We start from the raw sequence: 22,914 nt of genomic DNA on the forward strand, positions 1-22,914 counted from the left end.
TGTCGCAGATTAGGGACCAAACCGATGCTCCCGCTCCCCCCACGCGCCTTCTCCATTGGCCCCAGATCCGCAAAGTCGCCACCACTATGGGGCTGGTGGAGTACCGTGCCGGTGGGAGCAGCAGGGGCGCCGTAACCAGGGCTGCCAAACTGGTCCCCTTGTACGAAGCGGCCTCCATCTGCCCCCAAACCGACCCCGCATCTACCTCCTTATCGTAGCTATGTTGGCCGCCCAGTAATAGTTACTAAAGTTTGGTAGCGCCAGTCCCCCTGCCCCTCGATTCCTCTCGAGCATCAGTCTCCTCACCCGCGGGGGCTTTCCCGCCCACACAAATCCCATAATCATTTTATTGACCTTCTTGGAATAAGACTGCGGAATGAAAATGGGGAGACACTGGAAGACGAACAGGAATCTCAGGAGGATCGTCATTTTAACCGTCTGCACTCTCCCCACTAGTGTCAGTGGGAGCGCATCCCACCTCCGCACCTCCCCCCCCCCCCCTTACCAGCCCCTTCACAAACTCCTCTTTCATAAGTGAAAGTTGATTTTCTGTGTCAGATTTTCCTTCAATTGCTTGTTATCTGCAATAAGTTTCTCATTTTCCCCACAGTAGTTTCTAAAAGTTTAAGATCACCATGATCAACTGCCTGTTGCAATACAGTTGTCATCACATTACTGTCCCCACAATCCAAATCATTACCTCAAATAAAATCTATTCCTACAGTCAGTAATTTTGGAATAATTCCTACCGTAACAATTGCATTTACAAAATTACTTCTGAAACTAACTTGACACAAAGAAGCAGGATCATCCATTTCATTAATACCTTTTACTTCATAGCACTTCCTGGAATACAAATCGGACGTCATTCTCCGGCCTCGTTACACTCTCGCTCAAGTGAAACAAGGCCGGTGAACAGTGGGCGAGGCCAAAAGCGAGAACCGCGCCAGGTGCCAAACAGTCTGCAACTGGCCCGCTCCCGTAGGCGAAATCGGGATCCCGCCATAGTGTGGCGAGAAACCAATTATCATCACTTAAGCCCCATTTCCATACAATTAATGAGAGCCACCCTCTCCCATTGCCTTACAGATATCGAACGCTATGGCAAGGATATTGGACACAGAAGTTGCCCTTGTGGTGCTGCTGCTAGGCCGGGCAACCAGACGGCGGAGACATCGGCAGGAGCAGCAGCGTCTGCAGATGCTCGAGGCGGCAGCCCATGTGCCGGACCCCGTCCCACACCCAGAGGATACAGCCGCCCATCAGGCCAGGGAGGGACCCAGAGGGGGAGCCCCACAACGGCCCAGGGTGTACAGGCATCGTTGGTCATTCAAAAAGATGATGGATCGCGTGTGCCTCAGGAGGCTCGGCCTCAACAAGGAGACGGTGTGACACGTGTGCCATGTCCTCGTGGACTTGGCACCACATGGAGGACACCCGCTCTCTGTGGCCGTCAAGGTCACTGCAGCCCTGAAACTTTACGCCTTGGGATCATTTCAGGGCTCAAGCGGGGACTTGTGTGGTATTTCACAGGCCACAGCTCACAGGTGCATCTGACAGGTAATAGATGCCCTGTATGCTCGGGCGGAAAATTACATCATCTTTGACATGGACCAATCCCAACAAGGTGCCCGGGCAGCAGGTTTCTCCTATATCGCTGGGATGCCCCAGGTCCAGGGGGTCATAGATGCCACGCATGTTGCATGTTGCTCACCGGGCCATCTGGGGGTGCCCTATGTTAACTGCAACGGTTCCACTCTCTCAATAAACAGTTCGTGTGTGACCACCGGATGAAGATAATGCACGTGTGTGCGGCGCTTCCCAGGGAGTGTGCATGACAGCTACATCCTGGGGCAGCCGGTCATCCCCGGTCTCTTCCAGGAGCACCCCAGGATGAGCGGCTGGCTCTGGAGGCTAAGGTGTATCCCCTGAGGACCTGGCTATTGACACCAGTACGGAAGCTGGAGACCGAAGCGGAGACCCGGTATAACAAGGCCCATGTGGTCACCCGGGCTGTCATCGGACTCCTCAAGATGCAGTTCTGATGCCTTGACCGCTCCAATGGTCCAGTACACTACCCGGAGGGTCACCCGCTTTGTGGTGATCTGCTGTGCCCTCCACAACCTCGTACAACAATGGGGCGACGAGCTGGATGTTGGTGATGAGGAACATGTGGCCACCTCCGAGGAGGAGGAGGACAAGGATGAGGAGGCGCCAGACCAGTGGCGAAGGAGGATGAGGCCAGGAAGGAGCCGGAGGACCAGCAGGATGCTGCAGGACAGGCGGCAGCGGTGACGGTCCAGCAAGCCCCGAGGGCCAGGGAGGCCCTCATGCTCTCCCAATTCACTTAGGACGTGGCCTGGTCCGTTACCTTGGAAGGGTGGGAAGTGGGAGGGGGGGGTATGTGTCACAGGGTGCTGGGATTGTGTAGGCACTGTCAGTGGGTTTCTGTCGAGGGCTGGAGGATGATGATAGGCCGCAGAGAGCTGAGCACCAGTGCTCTTCAATCTATGTCAGAGTCTGACCTCTGCCTGTCTGCTGAGTGCTCCCTCAGACTCATCACCTGCACGTGGTGTTCCCGGGGGCAGGGGGGATGCCTGGAGAGAGGGGCCAAGGGTTTGGAGGTCGGCCCGCATTGCGGAAGAAAGTGACAGAGGCATTATAGTGGTTGTGCACAAGGATGTTTAATATGTAATACAAGTCCCCACTCTCCTGATTGTGCCGCCCCCACTCTCCCAACCCCCACCCCTCCACCTGCCATCACAACCCCCCCCTTCCCCCAGTGCCCTCGATATGTTTTGGCCTCCATCTCTACCACTGGGTCTAGGTGTTTCCCCAGGATGCATATCTGAGATGGAGGCAGCCAGCTGCTTACCTCATCCCGTGGCCTTCGATGACCCCGGTGAGCGTCCTCTGGGGGCTCTGAGCCCGGAGGGTCCCGGCTCACTTGTCAGCGGCACATGCACAGCCGTGCCACCTTGTCCCGTGTGTTGACTTCGATACGCGGCCGAATCAGAGGGGTGGCCACCGTCACCACTCCATGAGACAGGTTGGCACTCAGCCTCCCACTCGGTGCCCATAAGGCCCCGGGATTCACCTTGGGACGGAGGCGGCAGCTGATTTGAGCCCCGGCATCATCTGGCTCTGCCAGCACTGGCAGTTCCACATGGTCTGCACCATCGTGTTGACGCCCACAGTGATGCTCCTCAGTGATTGGCACAGGCTCTGCAGTGCCTCGGCAATGCCCACCTGCGACTGGGTCAAGCTCTGCTGTGCCTCAGCCATGTCCAGCTGAGAGTGGGACATGTCCCGCAGAACCTCATCAAGGTCAGCCTGGTACTGGGTGACATCGCCCAGCAAGTCGGACATTGTGCCGAGACTCTCAGCCATGACCGTCACCGACGCCTTGGACACCTTCACTAATGGTGCCGACGTCGTGCACCAGACTCTCCACTACGATGGCCACCCTAGCAGTGTTGGCCTCGGTGCCACGCACTCCGGCGACATCTCCTGTGCCCGTAGCCTCTGGGACTCCTCCAAGTGGCTACGGATCTGCTGGAGTGACGCTGACATGTCCCAGCCACTCTCGAACATCTCTGGGTAACTCTGTTCCACAGGCTCAGGATCAGGCTGGGTCCACCAACATGTCCCACCAAGGGGTGTGTATCTGCGCTGGTGGAGGGTGGGGATGGCAGCTGTGCCGTGATTATAATGGTGGCATCCTTGGAGTCAGGAGAGGGCGCCGCCTGGGATGGGCGGATACCATTGGCTGGAGGAACTGCGGGAGAATGGACATGCGATCAGTGGAAGGGATGGGTCAGTCAGTAAGGCAATAACGATCACGTTTGACTGGTCTCCCGGATGGAGCCTGGTGACTCTTCATCTCTGTGGCGTCCGCCAGCCTCTGCGTGGGTGACCGCTCTGTCCTCGGCCACTCCCGTACCTCCAGGGCACGATCCTGAAAAGAGGTGAGGATTCTTATCCCTGGCACCCCTCTGCCAGTCTGGGTCCTCTCCGGACGATTATGGGAGAGCTTTTCCTGAGGAGACACAGAGGGGTCATCTTTAGTCACATGCATGGTTCACAGTGGTGGGAAGGAGGTGTGGAGGGAGGGTTGGCGGGGGGTCGCATGGGGGGGGGGGGGCGGCTGCTTTCTTGTGGGGGGCGATGGTGTGCACTCATTCATGCTGCTCAGTGTAGGTCGTTAACATTTTTTCGGCACTGGAGGCCAGTCCTCCTGGTCACACTCCACTAGCTCACAGCTGCGCCACCTCGTCCCAGGCAGCACTGGATGCCCTATGGCTCACCCTACGGGGCCCTCGGGGGAACAGGACATTCCTCCTGACCTCCACTGCGTCTAGTAGCCTCCCCAAGTCAGCTCCCTCAAATCTTTGGGCTGGTCTCCTCAGCGCCAGCGTGCTAGCTGGGATTGGCTGAGCAAGTGCAGCTTAAGTGCTGCCCGACCTTGTTAGCGACGGGCTGGCGAGCGGGGTCCTGGTGAATTAGCTGATGAGCCTTCATTTGAGGCGAGAAGCCCGTGAGGCCTTATTAAGTGGACCAATTAATGTTGAATTGCGTTGCCGGCCTCGCTGGGCTGAGCCACCGGGAAGCGCGCGGCTACCGCACTTAAAATTTGTTCCGGAGATTCGCGCCCATTGTATCGTCAACTGGCATCAATAATTCTCTTTAAATTTCAATTGGTTTACTTATTTTGTTCGACAAGGGAAAGCTTCTCCCTTTAAAACAGAACACCCGGAATCTCCAACAGCCTGATTTCCTTCACCAGTACTCAAATAATTCTCTGAACTATCTTGGGATCCAGCCCACTTTCTCATGATTCTAAAAGAGCACGTTTCACCTGTACTAGTGCTACAGTTTTAATAGCCATTTCCTTTTCAGATGTTTCCTTTCCTACTACTGCAACTGGTCTTCCATTTAGCTTCCAACAATCTGCCCTAATATGTTCCACTTTGTTACAATGGAAACACTTAGGCCTCCGAATGCCTCTTCCACCCTCAGCATCTTCCTTTTTGAACGGAGGTGAAATTTCCTGACTATTCCCAACTGCTCCATTTCTTCCTTGACTATTTGTTTTCCTTTCTCCATCCCATCTTCTATCTGTCTCGGATTTAAAAGGATGACAAGAAAAAAGTTCGATTCACTGGACCAGTTCAAATCATCAGTTACCTCTGCTGCATATCTAGCAGTTTTCACCTTTTGTTCGTCAACATGCAAATAAATAAAGAAATTGAATCTTTAAATTCTTCTAAAAGGATCACCTCTCTAAGGGCTTCATATGTTTTCTCTATCATTAACACCCGTATCCAATCGCAGCACAGTTCTAAATCGTCGATTCCTGTAACAGCCTCCCCGAACAGGCGCCGGAATTTGGCGACTATGGGCTTTTCACAGTAACTTCATTTGAAACCTACTTGTGACAATAAGCGATTTTCATTTTCATTCATTTCATTTCATTTCAATTGTCAAAATTATTATTTTTTTTCCTCGCAAATTCAGTAAGAATTTGTCCAGGCTGTTTTCTTGCGTTTTGAAATCTCTGCCTATATGTCTCAGGAACCAACTCATATGCAGCAAGGACAGCTTTCTTTGCCACATCATAACCTACAGATATCTCTTCCGACAAAGAAGCATACACTTCACTAGCTCTACCTACCAGTTTTCTTTGTAAAAGTAATGTCCACATTTCTCTTGGCCATTTAATCTGTTTAGCTACCTTTTCAAAATAAATAAAGAATGCTTCCATAACCTTTTCCTCAAATTTTGGAGGAGCTTGTATAAATGTAAACATTTTCCCATCAGGTTCTTGTCCAAAACTCCATCCTTCCTCGCCCTATTCTAGTATCTCTGTAACTTCCAGCATTTTAAGCTGAAGTTCTCTGTCTGGTAGTGATGTAGTGGCAACACTGACTCAAGTGCCTGGGGCTAACTGGAGGCAGTGGTGATTGCTGCAAGATTCATATCTTACACTGGAGGTCAGGGGGAAGTTGAGGGAATGGGGATCTAGACCCTGACCCATTTACATGCCGCATCCAGGAAAAGAGCTAATTAGGGGCCTGGAAGCTGAGAATGAACCTTAAATACAAACAAAATACTGTGGACATTGGAAGTCTGAAATAAAAACAGGAAGTGCTGGAAAAACTCAGCAGGTCTGGCAGCATCTGTGAAGAGAGAAACAGAGTTAACGTTCTGAGTCCAATATGACTCTGTCCACAGATGCTGCCAAGCCTGCTGAGTTTTTCCAGCATTTTCTGTTTTTATTATTACTAAATTTGTAGACTGGATGCATGGAAAGGAGTTGTTAAAGTCTGAGGCATGAAAAGGCAATTTGGCCCATGTTCTAATCAAACTAAATATAGTCAGTGATGTTGAATTGAAAACTCTTTAAAGCTGGAAGGACTGAAGGTTTATTTCAAGTCAGTCACGGAATGTTTCCATGCAAGACTTTAGACCACAGAAACGGCATCAACTTACTGTGACGGTCAAGTCCTATTTGCGTACCTTTAGTAACAGTTGTTTGATCTCTTCCTCAAGATCTTTTACTTTAGCTTCCCGCTCAGTCACCATCTGCTTTAGTTCTCCAATCAGGAAACCCTGCTTCTGGGCCTCACTGTTCTGCTGCTGGCTCAGATTTTGCTTGGTGTCCTTATTCTTTGGTTCATGCTGACTCAAGCGACCCATAATCTCCTGCATTTGTTTCTGCTGCTTCTATAAAAGACCCATGGCATTGGGAAGAGTTTGTGTTTGATTGTAAACATTTTGTTCTCTTTACCCATCACAATGAAACATTAATGGGTTGATATTACCCTCTTGCCAATAGGAAATAATATATGCACCAAGCTCATGTTCTACAGGGCTGCCTGCCCTAGTGTATGTGTCAGAAACATGGACAGCATACAGTAGACACCTTGAATCTCTGGAGAAATAGCACCAGTGATACCTCCACAAAATCCAGCAAATTCAACAGCAGGATTTGCGCTCCAATATCAGTGTTCTCTCTTAGACCAACATTCCCAGTGTTATGATATGCAGACACACACATAATGATATACAGCAGGCACAGACAAGCAGCTAATGGACACAGAGAACAGGACATGACCAATAAGCAGGCAGGACACTCAGGGGTGGGATCTGACTATAAAGGTCACGAGGCACTCACACTCTGCCTCTTTCCACTGATGAACATCCAGAGAGTCAGTCAAGGGTGTTGTTACAATCTCGCACCTCCACCACGTGGCTAAGAGCTAGTCTGGTTCAGTCAGACAGAGTAACCACACTTAAGTTAGCAGAGAGTCGTACTCAGAGAACTGTGCTAACTGTGCTATTAGTTCAATTCACCTGATTGAACTAACTTCAAGGTCTGGAGTATGTTTTTGATCTAAGCTGCATCCAATTGCAGCCAGTGTTATACCAGTGTACCTAACACGACACCCAGTATCGAGGCACTGGTTATGGTTAATCAGCTACATTGGGCGGGCCACATCGTCCGCATGCCTGACACAAGATTCCCAAAACAAGCTCTGTATTCCGAGCTTCATCATGGCAAGTGGTTACCAGGAGGGCAGAGGAAATGTTTCAGGAATGTCCTCAAAGTCTCTCTGAGCAAATCTGCAACATCCCCACTGATCTGTAGGAATCACTTGCTCGACACTGGCCAAACTGGAGTGGTGTACCCGGCACGTTTACAAGTCACAATGGATTCGCGTGATCACTTTATTGTCAGGCTGGAGCAAGTAAAAGGCCTTCTTCCGAGAGAATTTGGGACCGCGGTGAAGAGGTCTATTTTGGGATCTGTGTATGAAGGGGGTGTTTGTATGATGTCGATATGTTGCTGTTTTTACCATGGTTTATTTTTGTTCTGTTGGGGGAAGGGGGTAGTTGTAAAAAGATTGGATGTGTTTCTTGGAGAGAGAGGTTTGTTATCTTATTGGGGTTTGGGTACGGTTGAAGGGAGAAGGTACGTATTGGTTGTTGCTTGAGGGCATATGTTAAGAGGACCCTGTTTGGGAGCCACTGTTCGCGATGGGGAGAAGGGGAGGCTAGCAATCGGGAATGTGGTGGGGGAGAGGCTGCGGCCTGCTGGGCCAGGTATGGAGGGGTGCAATAGGCCTAGCTCTAGTTTTGTGTTTGTGTGGTGGGGGATGGGATAGGATGTGGCGCCAGGCAGTCTGTGGGCCTGGAGGGATGGAGGGGGCGGGGGAGAAAGAGCACTAGGGATGGGGGTGAACTAATGGTGACTAAGGGCTTTTCTTTGACTCATCCTGTGAATAGGGCTGGGCGGGCATCTTAGATGGCATTAGGACCCGTATATTTGGGTAGGGATATTGCACTGTGGTGCAAATGGCTGACTCGAGAGGGGGGGGAAGCGGGGTGCGGGGGGGGAGGGGGGGGGGGGGAGCGGTGCCGGGGGGGGGGGGAAAGAGGAGATAGAGAGAGAGAGAGACCCCCGGTGAGGTTGATCACCTGAAACGTGTGGGGCTTGAGGGGGTCCTGTGACGATAGCAAAGGTTTTTCCTCATTTAAAAGGGTTGGGGGCCGGTGTGGAAGCACGCCTGTGGGTGCGGGACTAGGAAAGCCTTGGTGAGACAGGTTTTTCACACAGGGTTTGACAGCAGGGCACATGGTGTGGAGGGGGGCGGGTTTGGTTGGCGATTCAGATTAGCAGGAAGGTCTGTTTTCAGGCGGTCGCGGTAGTGACAGACCTGGGGGGGTTGGTATGTGATGTGGTGATGGTGAACATATATGCCCTGAATTGGGACAATGTCAAATTTATGAGATGGTTGTTGGCTGCCATTCCGGAACTGGACACATCGCAGCTGCTTTTTGGGGGGGGGGGGGGGGGGGGGGTCAGACTAATCACATCAGATCAGAGTTGCTCTCAAGAAATTTCTTTCGGGCACTATGTCCCCACCCAACCCCTATTTTATTTTTAAGTAAACAATATTTCTCACCAGCAATGCGCCAACTAGCTCATCATCGTGCTTCCCTTTTTCGAGAAGGGTCACCACCTGACTCTTCAAAATCTTCAGCTCACTGGACAAAATTTTGTTTCTCGCTTTCGATCCATCAAGTTTACTCTTGAGTTCCTCGTGATCTTTCTTCAACTTCTCATAGTCACCAGTCACTTTCTAAGCAAACATACAAACAAGTGCGTGCAACTTGTATATAGATCAAAACTTGCAGTTAGATTACTATTGATATGATAGCTTTTACAGTTAGGTGGTAGATCATCTTGCATTGATTGCACTAGTATTGCCATCATGTCTCAGAGGTCGTTTTGTCCTACAAGCTGATCCACCGTCCTGGTGTGTTGCCATGGTATTATTTTCTTTCTTTCCAGTTATTTCTTCTTCTTTTTTAAAAAAATGTATTTTATTACAAACATGTATCAAAACAGGTTACAGCGAATAAACACCCCAACAATCAACTATACAGTCTGGAGAGATTTTTCCCCTTTTTCACCCCGCGACGAACGGTCCCTCAAACATGGTCACAAACATCCCCCACCTTTCCTCAAACCCCCATGAAGAGCCCCTTAACTCATACTTTTTATCTTCTCTAATCGCAGGAAGTCGTACAGGTCATCCAACCAAGCCGCTACCCCCGGTGGCGATGGCGACCGCCACTCCAGCAAAATCCGCCGCCGTGCAATCAGAGAGACGAAGGCCAAGACATCGGTTTTCCTCCTCTCCATGAGCCCCGGCTTCTCTGAAACCCCAAATATCGGCACCAAAGGGTCTGGGTCCACTCCCTCCTCCACTATCCTGGCTAAGACTGCGAACACTCCCGCCCACAATCTTCCCAATTTTTCGCAAACCCAAAACATGTGCGCGCGATTCGCTGGCCCCCGCCTACACGTCGCACACTCATCTGCTACCCCTTGAAAGAACCCACTCATTCTTGCCCGAGTCATATGCACCCTGTGCACCATCTTAAACTGTATCAGGCTCATCCTTGCACATGAGGAGGTCCCGTTTACTCTACGCAGTGTCTCACTCCATGCTCCCCAATTGATCTCCCCTCCCAACTCAGCTTTACCAGTTATTTATTCTAATAACCGTTCGATATTTATCGAAGATTTATCTTTCTCCTTATACTGTTGGTTTCACAGCTCTGTGTCCAATTCTTTCACTGTGCTCTTCCTTGACTCGCTCGTCGAAATCAACCCATCACACTTACTCCTAATTCAAGAATGTGTGCAGAACCTGCTACTTGCCTTTCATAGTCCAATGGCTACATTATCACACAGCGCTATTTTCTCTGCTTGCCGGTTTGAGCAAATGATTGGCCCAGAAACACTATTGAAAAGGGGTGGAATAATACAGTCCACGACAAAGAAGATACAAAGAACAAAACAGCATAGGAACAGGCCCTTCGGCCCACCAAGCCTGCGCCGATCCAGATCCCTTATTTCCACCTACTGCTTATTGCCCAAACGATCTTTACCCCCCATTCCCCGCCCGTTCATGTGTCTATTAAGCTATCGTGCCTGCTTCCACCACCTCCACTGGCAGCACGCTCCAGGCACCCACCACCCTCTGCGGCAAAACTTTTCGCACATCTCCCCTAAACCTTTCCCCTCACATCTTGAACCTGTGCCCCTTGTAATTGAGTCTTCCATCCTGGGAAAACGTTTTTGACTATTCACCGTCTATACCTCTCGTAATTTTGTAGACCTCAATCAGATCTCCCCCCAGCCTCCGTCTTTCCAGCGAAAATAATCTAAGTTTATTCAACCTCTCCTCATAGCTAATACCCTCCAGACCAGGCAACGTTCTGGTAAACCTTTTTAAAATTAGCACAGTTGCTTCACAGCCCCAGGTTCGATTCCCGGCTTGGGTCACTGTCTGTGTGGAGGCTGCACATTCTCCTGTAGCCATCTGGGATGGCCACTTCCCGATTACAAAATGAACACTTTGCAAAGATTGCAGGGAAAATGGACAATACTGAGAAAGCAAGCAGGTGCAGGGTTTGTCTGTTGATTGGAGCCGCAGCTCCCAGACAAGACCGAAACTGCAAAGCCATTACCATACTAGTGAGCCATCCCCGGGGACAAAAGAGTAACATTTAAGTAAACAATACTAAGGCAGATACCCCGGCGCCAGAGGAGACCAGAACAAAGCAGGCCAACGGCCACTTAGGACACGCCCAGCCATCAGGGCTCCCACCCCTCTATTGGAGGAAATTAATAGGAACGATTGAGAAACGGCCCAATTAATTGGGGCTAAGTTCAAGGCCCGCCCAAAAGCACGCAAAGCCCCTTTTGGGTATAAGAAGGATCCCCCAAGAGAGAATCGCTCTCTTGGCTCCAGCTCTCACCGAGGAGACCTGCCCAACAGCTGCACCAGAACAAGTAAGTCCAAGGTCAACGCACGCTACCAGACAGACGTCCTTTGCTGTTATTCCGTACCAGTTCCACCCCAGCAGCCTCAGAACCGAACAACGGCCATTGTTCCTCTGACTGAGTGGGCGCCCGAAGCTAAGTACAGGATTTTTTTTTTATCATAGAATTTACAGTGCAGATGGAGGCCATTCGGCCCATCGAGTCTGCACCGGCTCTTGGAAAGAGCACCCTACCCAAAGTCAACACCTCCACCCTATCCCCATAACCCAGTAGCCCCACCCAACACTAAGGGCAATTTTGGACACTAAGGGCAATTCATCATGGCCAGTCCATCTAACCTGCACATCTTTGGACTGTGGGAGGAAACCGGAGCACCCGGAGGAAACCCACGCACACACGGGGAGGATGTGCAGACTCCGCACAGACAGTGACCCATGCCGGAATCGAACCTGGGACCCTGGAGCTGTGAAGCAATTGTGCTATCCACAATGCTACCGTACTGCCCACGGCAGTAGTAGTGATTTAGTAGTAGTGATAGTTTAGTCTGTAGTGTTTGTGCATGATTATGTTTAACTGTGTGTGTAAATAAATAAGCATTTGACTTTGAACTCACTAACTGGTGTACCGAGTCTTTGATCAGTATTCGGTTTGAACCTTGTGGCGGTATCGAGAGATACCTGGCGACTCTAGAGCAAAACGTAATTAGAATTAAGGAAGGCGACCATATTGGCCGCCATCTTCAGAGCCAAATAAAGAGAAACACAATTAGCAACACTCCCCGTGTGTGAGTGGGTTTCCTCCGGGTGCTACGGTTTCCTCCCACAGTCCAAAGATGTGTTGGTTAGGTGGATTGGCCATGATAAATTACCCTTAGTGCCCAAAAAGGTTAGGTTGGGTTACGGGGATAAAGGGGATAGGATGAAGGCGTGGGGCTCAAGTAGGGTGCTCTTTCCAAGGGCCGGTGCAGACTTGATGGGCTGAATGGCCTCCTTCAGCACTGTACATTCTATGAAAATGTATTTTATTCCAAATGTAATCAAATATACAAAAACATAAATAAATCAGAGAACATTCTCCACAGCACACAGTTTACAGTTTGGACAAGTTTTTCCCCCTTTTCACTCCCCCCTCCCACGACGAGCAATTCCTCAAACATGGTCATGAACAGCCTCCACTGTGTCTCAAAGGTCTCTGCTGATCCCATCCCCTCAATTCAAACTTATCTTCCCCAGCCGGAGGAAATTGTACAGTCCCTCAGTCAGGCCACCACCCTTGGTGGTGTTGTCGACCACTATTCCAGCACAATCTTTGCTAGCATCCCGAACACCCCTCTCCAACTTCTCACAGCCCGAGAACATATCTGCGTGGTTCGCGGATTCTTGCCCACACTTCTCACACTCGCCTGCCAGCCCCTGGAAGAACCCATTCATCCTCGCTCGAGTCACGTGCACCCTGTGTACCACCTTAAACTGTGTCCAACTCATCTTCGCGCACAAGGAGGTCGAATTCACCCTGCCTCACTCCACACTCCCCATCCTATCTCCAGTCCCCCCAACTCTTCCTACATTTCTTCTTGATCCTCACCACCTCCGCACTCCCCTGCTCCCCCAGCCACCTGTACATGTCCTCAATCCTACCCTCCCCTTCCACATCCTGGCGCAGCAACCGTTCCATTAAGGTGTTTCTCAGCAGTTTGGGAAACCCTCTCCATACTTTCCGTGCAAAGTCCCTCACTTGCATATACCCAAATTTGCTTCCCTTAGGAAGGTCTACCCACTCCCGCAGCTCTTCCAGACTGACAAACCTCTCTTTCAGGTTTAGATTCCTCGCTCGCACTCACCAGCCTCACCTCTCTCTACCTCCTACACATGCCATCCGTCTCCCCCGGCCTGAATCCATGGTTCTCACAGTGGTGTTAACACCGACATCCCCATAATCCTAATGTGTCTCCTCAGCTGGTTCCACACCCTAATCGTGGACTGTACGACCGAGCTCTCAGTGTACCTCCTCAGTGCCAGCAGCAGCACCACCGTCACCAGGGCCCTCAGGCTGGACCCCCAACAGGACTCCTCCTCCATCCTAACCCCTCTCATACCCACCACCGCCTCACTTTCTCCACATTTGCCGCCCAGCGGTAGTGCAGCAGATTCGGTAACACCAGCTCTCCCTTTCTGCCTCCGTAGCAGGGCCCTCTTCACCCTAAGGACTTACCCGCGCACATAAACCTTGAAATCACTGAGTCCAGTTTCTGGAAAAAAATCTTTGGAATGAAGATCGGGAGGGTCTTGAATACAAATAGGAACTTTGGCAGGACGTTCCTTTTTACCATCTGGATCCTCCCTGCCAGTGTCAAGTGGAATGAATCCATCTTCTAAAGGCCTCCTCTATCTCCTCCACCAACTTTGCTAGGTTCCCTTTATGAATTGTCGCCCACTCCCCCATCATCTGGACCCCCAGATACCTAAACCTATCTCTGATTACCTTAAATGGCAACACTCTCAAATTGGCTCCCCGCCCCGTTCACCGGAAACACCTCGCTTTTCCCCACATTCGACCTATAGCCCGAGAAGGCCCCGAACCTCTCTAATAAGCCCATAATTCTTCCCATACTCTCCAGCGGGTCTGAGAACAGCAGCAGCAGACTGTCTGCACACAGCGACACCGTGTTCCCAACTCCCCCTCGTAATCCCCTGCCACTCTGCTGACCCCCTAAGGGCCAAGGCCTATCGCCAGCGCGAACAACAACAGTGACAGCGGACACCCCAGCCTCGTTCCCCTGTGCAACCCGAGGCTTCGTGAACTCATATCATTGGTCTGTACTCGCCACCGGGCCACGTACCGGATGCACCCACGCCACAAACTTCGGGCCAAACCCAAACCTTCCCAGACCCTCGAACAGGTACCGCCACTCCACCCGGTTGAAAGCCTTCTCCGCGTCCAAAGAGACCACTACCTCCGATACCAAACCTGCAATGGGGTCATTACTGGAAAGTTGCCTACCCTTCACAAAACCCGTTTGGTCCTCTGCAACCACCCCCCAGAACACATCCTTCCATCCTCTCCGCCACTAACTTAGCCAACACTTTCACAGCTGTATTCAACAGTGATATGGGCCTATATGACCCACATTCTAACTGGTCCTTCCCCTTCTTCGGAATTAGCGTGATCAGCACTTGTGTCAGTGTCTCTGGCAGCTCCCCCTTTTCCAGCACCTCGTTAAATGCCCCTAATAAATGTGGTGCCAACTCTGTAGCAAACACCTTATAGAATTCCGCCGAATAACCGTCCGGCCCAGTGGCATTCCCCAGCTTCATTCTTTTTATGCTTTCTATCACCTCTCTCAACCCTAATGGCTCCACCAGCACCTGTCTCCTCTCCTCATCCAGCTGTGGGAATTCCAGCCCATCCAGAAACCAGGTCAAGGAGACACAGCCTGAGTGAGACACATCCAGAGTGGGGAATTTGGAGCTTGGTGCAGTGAGGTAATTCGGTGCAGAGTGGGAGAAGGTGCCTTTTCCCTACTGTTTTGTTCTCTCTTTCTTCTGGCCTGTAACTTTTAATCAGCAGGGAGAAAACCTGAGATCCTCAGAAGGTAAGTAAGTGATTTTTACTCATTTTTACTTTTATTACTTTTTCAAATTGTGTGCGTGGGGGGGGGACACGACAACTGAAGTGACATCACAGAAAAGCTGTGACCTGATTGGCTGGTTGGGAATCTACACTAAATTTAAAAAATTAAGCATTGGTAAACTAATTAAACATAATTACTTAATTATAATTTAGAGGGGTATCTAAGCCAGAGATTGCAGAGGACTGTATTTAGCTTTCACATTTAAATTAGAAATCTAGTGCTAGGAAACATATAGTTAACAGTAACTTTTTAAAAAAGTTTTTAATTTAATTTACTAATTAATTGACGCAATGTCAGTTAGAGGGGTGCAGTGCTCTGACTGTGAGATGTGGCAGGTCCAGGAGGCTCCCAGCGTCCCGGATGGCTTCATCTGCAGAAAGTGCACCCAACTGAAGCTTCTCACAGACCGCATGGTTCGGTTGCATCAGCAGATGGATGCACTTAGGAGCATGCAGGTGGCGGAAAGCGTCATAGATAGCAGTTATATAAATGTGGTCACACCCAAGGTGCAGGAACATAAATGGGTGACCACCAGAAAGGGCAGGCAGTCAGTGCAGGAATCCCCTGTGGTTGTCCCCCTCTCGAACAGGTATACCCCTTTGGATACTGTCGGGGGGGATAGTCTATCAGGGGAAAACAGCAGCAGCCAGAGCAGTGGCACCACGGCTGGCTCTGATGTTCAGAAGGGAGGGTCAAAGCGCAGAAGAGCAATAGTCATAGAGGATGCTATAGTCAGGGGCACAGATAGGCGCTTCTGTGGACGTGAAAGAGACTCCAGGATGGTATGTTGCCTCCCTGGTGCCAGGGTCCAGGATGTCTCCAAACGGGGAGAGGGCATCCTGAAGGGGGAGGGCAAACAGGCAGAGGTCGTTGTACATATTGGTACTAACGACATAGGCAGGAAGGGGCATGAGGTCCTACAGCAGGAGTTCAGGGAGCTAGGCAGAAAGTTAAAAGACAGGACCTCTAGGGTTGTAATCTCGGGATTATTCCCTGTGCCATGTGCCAGTGAGGCTAGAAATAGGAAGATAGTGCAGCTAAACACGTGGCCAAACAGCTGGTGTAGGAGGGAGGGTTTCCGTTATCTGGACCACTGGGAGCTCTTCCGGGGCAGGTGTGACCTATTTAAGAAGGACGGGTTGCATCTAAACTGGAGAGGCATAAATATCCTGGCCGCGAGGTTTGCTAGTGTCACACGGGAGGGTTTAAACTAGTATGGCAGGGGGGTGGGCATGGAAGCAATAGGTCAGAAGATGAGAGCATTGAGGGAGAACTAGGGAATAGGGACAGTATGGCTCTGAGGCAGAGCAGACAGGGTGAAATTGCTGAACACAGCGGGTCTGGTGGCCTGAAGTGCATATGTTTTAATGCAAGAAGTATTACAGGTAAGGCAGATGAACTTAGAGCTTGGATTAGTACTTGGAACTATGATGTAGTTGTCATTACAGAGACCCGGTTGAGGGAAGGGCAGGATTGGCAGCTAAACGTTCCAGGATTTAGATGTTTCAGGCGGGATAGAGGGGGATGTAAAAGGGGTGGCGGAGGTGCGCTACTGGTGAGGGAGAATATCACAGCTGTACTATGGGAGGACACCTCAGAGGGCAGTGAGGCTATATGGGTAGAGATCAGGAATAAGAAGGATGCAGTCACAATGTTGGGGGTTTACTACAGGCCTCCCAACAGCCAGCGGGAGATAGAGGAGCAGATAGGTAGACAGATTTTGGAAAAGAGTAAAAACAACAGGGTTGTTATGATGGGAGACTTCAACTTCCCCAATATTGACTGGGACTCACTTAGTGCCAGGGGCTTAGACGGGGCAGAGTTTGTAAGGAGTATCCAGGAGGGCTTCTTAAAACAATATGTCGACAGTCCAACTAGGGAAGGGGCTGTACTGGACCTGGTAATGGGGAATGAGACCGGCCAGGTGGTAGAAGTTTCAGTTGGGGTGCATTTCGGGAACAGTGACCACAATTCAGTAAGTTTTAAAGTACTGGTGGACAAGGATAAGAGTGGTCCTAGGGTGAATGTGCAAAATTGGGGGAAGGCAAATTATAACAATTTTAGGCGGGAACTGAAGAACATAGATTGGGGGTGGATGTTTGAGGGTAAATCAACATCTGACATGTGGGAGGCTTTCAAGTGTCAGTTGAAAGGAATTCAGGACCGGCATGTTCCTGTGAGGAAGAAGGATAAATACGGCAATTTTCAGGAACCTTGGATAACGAGAGATATTGTAGGCCTCGTCAAAAAGAAAAAGGAGGCATTTGTCAGGGCTAAAAGGCTGGGAACAGACGAAGCCTGTGTGGAATATAAGGAAAGTAGATAGGAACTTAAGCAAGGAGTCAGGAGGGCTAGAAGGGGTCACGAAAAGTCATTGGCAAATAGGGTTAAGGAAAATCCCAAGACTTTTTACACGTACATAAAAAACAAGAGGGTAGCCAGGGAAAGGGTTGGCCCACTGAAGGATAGGCAAGGGAATCTAAGTGTGGAGCCAGAGGAAATGGGCGAGGTACTAAATGAATACTTTGCATCAGTATTCACCAAGGAGAAGCAATTGGTAGATGTTGAGTCTGGAGACGGGTGTGTAGATAGCCTGGGTCACATTGAGATCCAAAAAGACGAAGTGTTGGGCGTCTTGTAAAATATTAAGGTAGAGAAGTCCCCAGGGCCTGATGGGATCTACCCCAGAATACTGAAGGAGGCTGGAGAAGAAATTGCTGAGGCCTTGACAGAAATCTTTGGATCCTTACTGTCTTCAGGTGATGTCCCAGAGGACTGGAGAATAGCCAATGTTGTTCCTCTGTTTAAGAAGGGTAGCAAGGATAATCCAGGGAACTACAGGCCGGTGAGCCTTACGTCAGTGGTAGGGAAATTACTGGAGAGAATTCTTCGAGACAGGATCTACTCCCATTTGGAAGCAAATGGACGTATTAGTGAGAGGCAGCATGGTTTTGTGAAGGGGAGGTCGTGTATCACAAACTTGATAGTTTTTCGAGGAGGTCACAAAGACTAGTACAAAAGGTGAAGTCACACGGGATCAGGGGTGAGCTGGCAAGGTGGATACAGAACTGGCTCGGTCATAGAAGGCAGAGAGTAGCAATGGAAGGATGCTTTTCTAATTGGAGGGCTGTGACTAGTGGTGTTCCGCAGGGATCAGTGCTGGGACCTTTGCTGTTTGTAGTATATATAAATGATTTGGAAGAAAATGTAACTGGTCTGATTAGTAAGTTTGCAGACGACACAAAGGTTGGTGGAATTGCGGATAGCGATGAGGACTGTCAGAGGATACAGCAGGATTTAGATTGTTTGAGACTTGGGCGGGGAGATGGCAGATGGAGTTTAGTCCGGACAAATGTGAGGTAATGCATTTTGGAAGGTCGAATGCAGGTAGGGAATATACAGTGAGTGGTAGAACCCTCAAGAGTATTGAAAGTCAGAGGGATCTAGGTGTACAGGTCCACAGGTCACTGAAAAGGGCAACACAGGTGGAGAAGGTAGTCAAAAAGGCATACAGCATGCTTGCCTTCATTGGCCGGGGCATTGAGTATAAGAATTGGCAAGTCATGTTGCAGCTGTATTGAACCTTAGTTCGGCCACACTTGGAGTATAGTGTCCAATTCTGGTTGCCACACTACCAGAAGGATGTGGAGGCTTTAGAGAGGGTGCAGAAGAGATTTACCAGAATGTTGCCTGGTATGGAGGGCATTAGCTATGAGGAGCGGTTGAATAAACTCAGTTTGTTCTCACTGGAACGACTGAGGTTGAGGGGCGACCTGATAGAGGTCTACAAAATTATGAGGGGCATAGACAGAGTGGATAGTCAGAGGCTTTTCCCCAGGGTAGAGGGGTCAATTGCAAGGGGGCATAGGTTTAAGGTGCGAGGGACAAGGTTTAGAGTAGATGTACGAGGCAAGTTTTTTTACACAGAGGGTAGTGGGTGCATGGAACTCGCTACCGGAGGAGGTGGTGGAAGCAGGGACGATAGTGACGTTTAAGGGGCATCCTGACAAATACATGAATAGGATGGGAATAGAGATATGGACCCAGGAAGTGCAGAAGATTGTAGTTTAGTCGGGCAGCATGGTCGGCACGGGCTTGCAGGCCTAAAGAACTGCCTCTGTAACTGCTTTCTCTTCGCTAATCCCTCCTTGGTGGAGGGCCTCGAATATTCCCTGTCCGCCTCGACTATCGCATCCACTAACCGTCCATCCTCCTCTCTCCCTATCTCCGTGCGCCTTGAACGAGATAATCTCCCCCGAACCACCGCTTACAATGCCTCCCAGAATGTGGCCATTGATACCTCCCCATTCTGGTTCAGCTCCACATAGTCCTTAATCACGGCCTCTACTCCTGCGTCGAGCTAAGTCAAACCTCTAGCCAATGCGGTGCATGGTCAGAAATCATGATTCCCATTTACTCCACCCCATCACCCCAACTAACATCTCTCAGCTCACCCCAAAAAAAATCAATTCTGGAGAATACCTTCTTGTACACATGCGAGAAGAAGTAGTACTCCCTCTCCCTCGGGTTCCTAAGCCTCCACGGGTCCACCATTCTCATCCTGTCCATAAACCCACCCAACTCCTTCGCCATCCTCGACCTTCCCATTGAGTTGGGGCTCGACCCGTGCACCCTCGGCTCCAGTACGCAATTAAAGTCCCCTCCCATGATCAACTGATGCAAGTCCAGTCTGGAATCATTCCCAGCAACCCCTTCACGAACGCCACATCATTACAATTCAGTGTATAAACGTTCATGAGCACCACTGGCATCCCATTCAACACCCCGTTCACTATCACGTATCTCCCCCGCGGGTACGGCACTTCCTTGGCACCTACAAACCCGTCTTTTTGCTCAACAGGGTGGCCAACCCCCTGGCGCCTTGAATCAAACCCATTCCCTTTCTCAACCTAACCTGATCTTTCACCCAGAGGTGCGTCTCCAGCAGAAAGACCTCCCCCACCTTCAAGCTCTTCAAGTGCGTAAAGTTCTGAGACCTCCTCACCGGCCTGTTCAGCCGCTGAGCGTTCCATGTTATCAACCTCACCGGAGGCTTGCGCCTCCATTCCCCTCTACTGTCCACCATCCTCCCCTTCCAATTCTGTCCCCTTTAATTTCACCCTAAACTGGGCCCATCCAAGATGGCCCCCTTCTCCATCAATGACCCCAGTCCTACTCCAACACTGCCTTGTCGCCCCCCCCCCCCCCCCAACCCATCCCTTGGCTAACCCGGACGCCACCTCCCCCACCTCACTTCGGTTCACCAGCATTACCTGCCAGCGTGGCAGCTCCTGCCAAAGGCTCCTCCTATCCTACACGCCCACCTTCTCCTCCCTGGTCTGTGCAAACAGCCCCCCCTTCCCCACCCAAACAAAGACAAATCCAAAACCACAGGTCACCTCCTCCAAAAAGTAAAAACCACCACAGGTGCCTGGCCCCGGGGGGGGGGGGGGGGAAGAGCCTTGTCCCCTTACGAAAGTATTACTCCTTAGCAAACAATCACAAAAACAATATCACTCACCCAAGAAAAAGAAAATACCCTCCAGCCCCCGCACTACCCACATCTTCCGAACTCCTTTGTTCCAACTCCTCCGTCTCCCATCAATGTTCAATTCGCCCCCAGTTGTCTCTAATGAAGTCATTGGCCTCCTCTGGGTTTCAAAATAGTATTGCTGGCTTTCAAACGTCAGCCACAGCTTCACTGGGTACAGCACCCCAAACTTGATCTGCCTTTGGTGAAGAGCCGCTTTGGCTCTGTTGAACCCGGCACACCATTTCTCCAGCTCCGCTCCAACGTCCTGGTAGATTCGGACCCTGTTCCCCTCCCATTCGCAGTTCCGCTTCTCCCTGGCCTCACGGCAAGATCTTCTCCCTCTCCACAAACCTGTGCAGCCTCACAATCACTACACGTGGCGGTTCCCTCGCGCTCAGCTTCTGCCTCAGGGACCCATGGGCTCTATCCACCTCTGGGGTCATGTCCAGCACCCCCTCCGCCACCAGCCCTGCCAGCATCCTTAAGACGTATCCCGGAGCACTCGTGCCTTCCACACCTTCAGGCAAGCCATTGATATGCAGATTCTGCCTTCTCGGTCTATTCTCCTGCTCCTCTACCTTTGCCCTTAGTGACTTGCAAAGGTCCTCCAGGAGCCCCACCTCCACCTCCAATACCACCACCACTGTGGTCGGATATCACCCTCTCCATCTCCCCTGTGACCCCTGTGCCTCCAAGCATTTCTCAACTCTCTCCATCGAGTCTTTCAAGGGTGCTACCATTCCTTCGATTGATCTTCCTGCATCTCCTTTCGTTGCTGGCGGAACTCCTCCCTGATGAACGGCATCAACTGCTCTATCTGTGGGTTTCCAGCATGTGACAACCCTCCCCCCTCCGCCATCTTTCCAATTGTTGCTGAGCCACAGTTCCTTGGCCTGGTCTTTAACCTTCTCCTGCCAGGTGTGATAACCAGCAGACATACTCCCAAGGGACGTTCTCCTCCACACCTTCAGCTACAGTTTCCTGTCAAAATTCCCCCGTTATCGGGTAAAAAGAGTTCAAATCAATGCCTTCGAGCTGGAGCAGCCCTGTGTGTGACCATTCACTCCATGGCCGTCACCAGTAGTCCTGGTAAACCTTCTTTGCACTCGCTCCAAAGCATGTGTGGTGACCAGAACTGCACGCAACATTCCAAATGTGGCTTAACTAAAGTTTTATACAACTGTAACATGATCTGTCAACTCTTGTACTCAATACCCTGGCCGATGAAGTATGCTATATGCCTTCTTGACCACCTTATCCACCTGCATTGTCTCTTTCTTTTGTAAATTTAGAGTACCCAATTCTTTTTTTCCAATAAAAGGGCAATTTAGTGTGGCCAATCCACCTACTCTGCACATCTTTGGGTTGTGGGGGTGAAACCCAGGCACCCACGGCGTCACATGCTGGAAACCCGCAGATGGAGCACTTGATGTCGTCCATCAGTTTGAGAATGTGCAAACTCCACACGGACACTGATCCGGGGCCGGGTTCAAACCCGCGTCCTCGGCGCCGTGAGGCAGCAGTGCTAACCACTGCTACACCGTGCCGCCCAAGCATTTGCCCAGAGGATTGGAAAATCGCTGTTGTAACCACCCTGTTCAAGAAGGGACCAAGGAAAAAGATGGAAAATTATAGGCCAATTAGCCTAACCTCGGTTGTTGGCAAGATTCTAGAATCCATTGTTAAGGATGAGATTTCTAAATTCTTGGAAGTGCAGGGTCAGATTAGGACAAGTCAGCATGGATTTAGTAAGGGGAGGTCGTGCCTGACAAACCTGTTAGAGTTCTTTGAAGGGATAACAAATAGGTTAGACCAAGGAGAGCCAATGGATGTTATCTATCTTGACTTCCAAAAGGCCTTTGATAAGGTGCCTCACGGGAGACTGCTGAGTAAAATAAGGGCCCATGGTATTCGAGGCAAGGTACTAACATGGATTGACGATTGGCTGTCAGGCAGAAAGTTGGGATAAAAGGTTATTTTTCGGAATGGCAACCGGTGACGAGTGGTGTCCCGCAGGGTTCAGTGTTTGGGCCACAGCTGTTCTCTTTATATATTAACGATCTAGATGACGGGACTGGGGGCATTCTGGCTAAGTTTGCCGATGATACAAAGATAGGTGGAGGGGCAGGTAGTATGGAGGAGGTGGGGAGGCTGCAGAAAGATTTAGACAGTTTAGGAGAGTGGTCCAAGAAATGGCTGATGAAATTCAACGTGGGCAAGTGCGAGGTCTTGCACTTTGGAAAAAAGAATAGAGGCATGGACTATTTTCTAAACGGTGACAAAATTCATAATGCTGAAGTGCAAAGGGACTTGGGAGTCCTAGTCCAGGATTCTCAAAAGGTAAACTTGCAGGTTGAGTCCGTAATTAAGAAAGCAAATGCAATGTTG

At 50.4% G+C, this 22,914-nt stretch overlaps 1 protein-coding gene across 3 annotated transcripts in view; it reads right to left on the reverse strand.

The window, feature by feature from the left end:
- Positions 1–22,914, reverse strand: part of ccdc13 (coiled-coil domain containing 13) — a 90,768-nt gene that overhangs the window by 29,270 nt on the left and 38,584 nt on the right. For 2 of the 3 annotated variants that reach the window (XM_072508110.1, XM_072508109.1), the window contains exons 8-9: positions 8,970–9,146; positions 6,520–6,726 (exon numbers count right to left, since the gene is read on the reverse strand). The exons of the other annotated variant lie outside the window; for it this stretch is intronic. In XM_072508110.1, the coding sequence (XP_072364211.1) occupies positions 6,520–6,726; positions 8,970–9,146 (384 nt within the window). The remainder of the gene's footprint in view (positions 1–6,519; positions 6,727–8,969; positions 9,147–22,914) is intronic. 3 annotated transcript variants of the gene reach the window in all.

This window comes from Scyliorhinus torazame, chromosome 6 (assembly GCF_047496885.1).
Source record: "Scyliorhinus torazame isolate Kashiwa2021f chromosome 6, sScyTor2.1, whole genome shotgun sequence".
Taxonomy (NCBI): domain Eukaryota; kingdom Metazoa; phylum Chordata; class Chondrichthyes; order Carcharhiniformes; family Scyliorhinidae; genus Scyliorhinus; species Scyliorhinus torazame.